Here is a 5289-nt window from a genome sequence, read left to right on the forward strand (position 1 = left end):
AAGTTGCTATTCCTCATCAAATCATATAGGTTTTGGTCCAGTAATTCAAACGCAAAGCAAATTTGATGATTGTATTTAAAACATTCATAAAATTTAACCAAATTGTTGCTATCAGGTTCAAGCTGTCTGATTTTCTTTAACATTTTATACTCTCTTTTCGCCACATGGCGATATTTTTTTTTCACCATTTTAACTGCTACACGTTCGTGCGTGTCTATTTTTGTGGCCTTAAACACGTCTGCAAAAACTCCTGAATCCTGGGCTTCATCCATCCGATAAACACAGCGGTTAGTAAAGATTAATGCTTCCATTTTCCCCTAATGTTGTCTGGTTTTGTGTCTCGCTTTTTGAATTGCTCTCAAGAAGATTCTCAAGAAATAAAACTTGCTCTATAAAGTTTTCTGCCTTTGATGCAAAGGGATGACGTATGCCGTAATGAATTGCCATGGCATCGCCACGCCCCATTTTCTGATGCGAAAGGATGACGCGTGACATCGTGAGTTACCATGGCGCCCATGCCTTGCGAGCTAGCTCAGCTAGCGTTTGATAAATGCTAATTATGTAGCTACGATTTGTATTGCCCTAAACCAGATTTTAGCCTGTGATTAATAAAAGTTTACTAAAATATAATTAATATTCACATGTAAATGAACTGTAGTATCCTGCCATGGGACTGATGGACCTTTATCCTCCAGTAATCTGTCCGCGGTGTAATCAGTTTCAGGGAGGTTTACGAACGAAGCTGAAGTTAGCTTCCGATTTGTAAAATGTGTAAAGGGCGATTCCACTGAATTTGGAGCAATCTAGACCATATTAGACAGCTCTTGATCAAAAACTACAACACTTAGACACTTCAAACCAGGACTTAAATATTCTAAACAACATATAGATTCATTAAAATACAGTTTCTGATTTGTGAAACCTTTATTCTGTTTGTGAAAATGAAAAATAGCCTCATATTATGACGATTTTGCCATCTGGACTCCCTTAGACCAGGTCCTGTGAAAAAAACTGCAGCACTAAGACTCTTAAAAACCTTTCCCCACACTGGGACTTCATTTCTTGCATTTTATTTTTTAGCATATTCCATCTGTTTTTATTTCATTACTTGCATTTCTTTTAATCTTTTTTATGCACTTGTATTACTTTCTGTAATGTTTTATGTAAAGCACTTTGAATGATCTTCATTAAGAATATGGTGTAGACCTGTTCTCTATGAAAAGTGCTCGATGATTCAGCAGTCAACGGACCTGAATTGATCAGAAGGCTTTGTAAAAAAAGGAGATTTGTGCTGAGAAATATGAGCATTTTTAAAATGTGATTTAGTGTCAGAAGCAGAGCCCAGAGCCAGTCATGATGAGGGGATTGCTCCTGTTAGTATGGAAGGAACAGGTGAGTGGTTGTAACAGGGTGTGAACAAGGAAGCATTAGATCCCCAGAAGAGTAGCTGGTCTCTTCCAGCTCAGCGCCAAGTCCCCACCTCGGCCGGCCTCCGGATCACAGCTGGACTTATACAGTATATTCGGTCCATACGATGGCCCAGTACATGGAAACTATGAATTCAATAGTAGTTCAATTACAGTCAATAGATCATTTAATTTGATTTTTACCATCAAACACTAGTTTACTCTACCTAATGCTGTGTTCATGTGTATCATCTTTAATTTATTTATTGACTTTAATTCCAGTGATTTTTTCTCCAGCAGATGAAGCTGCTGCTCCCCAGCAGCCCCTCAGAGAGCCTCTTCTGCAGTTGGTGTCTCTGCAGAAGGCGTCTGGTAGTTGGATGCTGGATGCTCCTCTGGCCTCTGCACTGGGAAAGACCAGTGATGAGGTGGAAAAGTCAAAGCCTGCATCGGTGGGTCGCTGGAAAAATAACCCACATTTGTAATGATATTATTAATCAGGTTAACAAGGAGGTGTGGGCCACCATTCTGGCTCTGATCTGGCGTCATGGTTTCAAGATGGATGTAAAGGAAGAGTGGGAGCTTCTGGCCATGAAGGCTGCATCATGGCTCCGAGCTCAGAATGGTTCTACAATTAATAAGGAACTGTTGTTTTTGTCTTTTCTTTGTTAAAGTGTTTACTGTTTAAAATGGTTCAAATCATGTTTGCTTTTTTAGGACCGTGTGTGACAGAGTGTGTGGAAGCAGGAAATGCACTGCTGGGCTGCAGCGTGCAGAAAGACGCTCTGGGGCTCTGAAGTTAACGTTAAAGAGGCTTCATTTTCAGGATTCTTACACAGAAGCACATTTACTAAATCACACAGCTTTCACAATGTATATTACTCTTTGCAGCATCTGCCTTTATAATGTGCCTTACTATAACTGCTCTGTATGTATCAGCCACCAGAGTTCTTAAAGAAAGCTTTTGTTTTTGCCTTTTTCATGTTTCTTTGTATCTGGATGTTTTACTAAAAGACACACGCATGAATCGTCTGAACTGAAAAAAATCGACTAACTGAAAAAAATGAGTGAGAATTTGTTTATTGTTGTTTTATTTATGTCAGCTTTAGGTGACGGTGACACTGTTGTTTACCAAATTGTATTAAAATGAATATAACTCCACATCTGTTTTTCACAGTTAACCCTACACCTGAGTTTAGTTACCAGGATGTTTTACTTTGAGGATGACTCTAGTTTTTATCCACAATTGAAACTTTAAGAAGACGTGTTTAGAGTCGCATAGAGTAACAAAGAGCCAGAGTTCACAAAGTGTGCTCAGAGTCCACTTTTGAATAGGTTCAGGTTACCTCTCTCTATACCTGTGAAAGGCAGCCATTGCACTGGCTGCACATGAAGGAGAATAAGGAATGTCAGTAATATTTGTTCTAAACTCAGTTTTTATTGAATCCTCCTCTCTGGAAAATAAATATTCATGTTCTGATCCATGTTGAAAAAGTCATGGATGGACACAGTAGCAACGTAATTGTGCTAAGTGATCATATATTCACTACAAATGTCCATTTTGTTTGGGGATTTAACATAAATGAAGTAAACATAAGTTGAAGTATTTGTTTGTTTTGCTTTTGTTTATGTTTTTTTATTTCTCACTAAAATGCCATGTTCAAAGTTGTCCATAATATTCTTCAGTAATGAATAACAATCCCTTCTGCTTTTTGCACGTCTTTACCTGAATTTTAAACCTCTTTGGCAACTGTATCCTTGTCTTTGAGGTTGGAAAGTGTTCATGTGATGTGAATAAAGAAATGATAGAATCCTGGAAATGTCTCTTTTTGTATGATGGGGAGGGGAAACTGGGACATTTTTGCTCAGACGCATAAATGAAAGCAGATATTTCATTTTGACCATGTTAGCAGTCTGACTACACATGCAAACCTGACTTTCTTTTGCAAGCTGTGATCTGAGGAGCTAAATTTATAAGCAGATTAATGTTTTGCTTTGTCGTGTGGATTCATGTGATCACAGCTGTTAAAATCTACAGTTGAATGAAAGCCTCATTCTAGCTGATGGAAGATGAATAAGAAGTCCCAGACAGAATTTCTGCTAAATACTGACGCTTCATGTTTCACACCATCTAATGGAGAAAGTTCACATAGTGACACCTGCTGGCCATTTTCTGTAACTACACCTGCTGCCTGAAGACATTTGATTTCTGTTTACACACAGTACATACTAAAGTAAAACAAGGTGTTTTTCCTTGTATGAAATATGTGTCTGCTTACTTTTAAGCACATAGACAGATGATACAATCAATGCAAATCTTTTGTACACTGCCTTATTAAGTATTTTCTTTCTTCCAAAATCTGACATTCCTATGAGTATGTGTGTAGTATGTGTGTGATAAAGAAAGAGAAAAACGAAAAGTTGTGTCTGAATTCATTTGCAGGAACAAGAGACAGAGATGGATTGAAAAAAACTCCACCCAAAAACAGAGGGACCTGCTGTAAAAGCCAAGCATTTCTGTTCTCAGTAAATCATTTGTCCTTACAGGTAAACTTCCTTCTAAGCTTTCAATGAATTTATTGGAGCTGTTCTTACACTTGTTTATGTTGACATACATACAGCTGCTGATACATCTGCAGCGGACTGTCCTACTTGTATTTGTCATGTTTAGGTTTTCATATTCATTTTCCAATAAAACGTATGACGTTATAACTTGATAAATTTCATGTTTTTACAATAAAAATATGACATTTTAATGTTATGTGGTCCAGTATCTTTTCCTTGGGGGGCAGCTGTATGCTTCTGTAGTTAAGGTTTGTATTTAAATCAGATGTAGAGATTTAGACACACACGTTGTAGCCTTACAACCATCTTTACAACTTTAACTTTAACTTTAACAGGACTGGACTGGGACAAAAAATCGGCCCGGACATTTTGAGCCGAGACTGCGTAACACTGCTTAAAGTGAAACCAAGCCAAGATGTTTTTTTTATTCTATGATCATTTATCACATGGACTATTGTATAACCAGCTGGTCACTTGCCTGTCCTACAACTATTAAAACTGTGGAAACTCTATATAAAAGATCACTGAAAATACTTGATAAAAAATTGAAATCACATCATTATTGCAACATTTTAAGAAAACTCCAGTTTTTAAATTTTCAAAATATGATAAACTTAAAAAATGCTTGTCTGATTTATAAGGTGCTACACTCTCTAGCCCCCCACCACTAGGAGATTTCATTAACCGTGGCATTAGTGAACAGAGGACAACGAGAGCCACCACTAGAGGAGATGTGATAATCCCACACAGACGTACCTCATTTGGCCAGGGTGTGTTATCTGTCAAAGGTGGAAAGCTATGGAATAGTCTGCCACAAACAATAAGACAGTGTCCAACACAGAACTCATTTAAAACCCAATTAAAAAGCTGGCTTTGGTCGAATCAGGAGTGCACCCACATGTAAAATGAACTTTAATTTACGATAAATAAAACTCTAGATGGTTTTATAAGTATGTAGTGTTCATTGAGCCTTGATAAGTAGGGGGTTGGTAATTGTATATGTGAGTCTATTGTTTTAGATTTAAGAATGTGTATATTTTTGTATATTTTTATAAGTGATGTGTAAATATTAAGTGTTTTTTTTATTTTTTATTTTTTATATTGTATTCTCCCGTTTACATTGTTCTCCCGTTTCCCCCAAATCCCCGGGACAACGGATTGAAATTAGAATTTTGTTATAATCTGGTATGTTTACATTCATGCTATACAAGCCTGTCTGTTCATTGGCATGCACTGTCCCGCTCAAATAAATAAATAAACTAATAATAATAATAATAAGTAACATTAAGAAACCTTTATTCGTCCCTCAGGGGGGAAA

At 37.1% G+C, this 5289-nt stretch overlaps 1 protein-coding gene across 2 annotated transcripts; it reads left to right on the top strand.

The window, feature by feature from the left end:
• Nucleotides 1–1540: 1540 nt before the first annotated feature.
• On the top strand, nucleotides 1541–2919 carry LOC121631161 (von Willebrand factor A domain-containing protein 5A-like). 2 transcript variants are annotated; one of them, XM_041971865.1, is made up of 3 exons: nucleotides 1541–1858; nucleotides 1908–2031; nucleotides 2124–2919. In XM_041971865.1, exons 1-3 carry the CDS (start codon nucleotides 1637–1639, stop codon nucleotides 2201–2203), a joined length of 426 nt encoding a protein of 141 aa, XP_041827799.1. In that variant the 5' UTR covers nucleotides 1541–1636; the 3' UTR covers nucleotides 2204–2919. The 2 variants fall into 2 exon arrangements, 1 of the variants encoding a protein (XP_041827799.1); XR_006008682.1 differs by lacking the exon at nucleotides 1908–2031.
• Nucleotides 2920–5289: the final 2370 nt, after the last annotated feature.

The sequence above is a fragment of the Melanotaenia boesemani genome, chromosome 20 (assembly GCF_017639745.1).
Source record: "Melanotaenia boesemani isolate fMelBoe1 chromosome 20, fMelBoe1.pri, whole genome shotgun sequence".
NCBI classification, from domain to species: domain Eukaryota; kingdom Metazoa; phylum Chordata; class Actinopteri; order Atheriniformes; family Melanotaeniidae; genus Melanotaenia; species Melanotaenia boesemani.

Excerpts from the sequence above, each read along its gene's own strand:
- LOC121631161 (XM_041971865.1), top strand. The coding sequence starts at position 1,637 with ATGCTGTGTTCATGTGTATCATCTTTAATTTATTTATTGACTTTAATT. Across the intron at positions 1,859-1,907 it reads AAAAGTCAAAGCCTGCATCG|GTTAACAAGGAGGTGTGGGC; the intron begins GTGGGTCGCTGG and ends ATTATTAATCAG. Across the intron at positions 2,032-2,123 it reads ATGGCTCCGAGCTCAGAATG|GACCGTGTGTGACAGAGTGT; the intron begins GTTCTACAATTA and ends TTGCTTTTTTAG.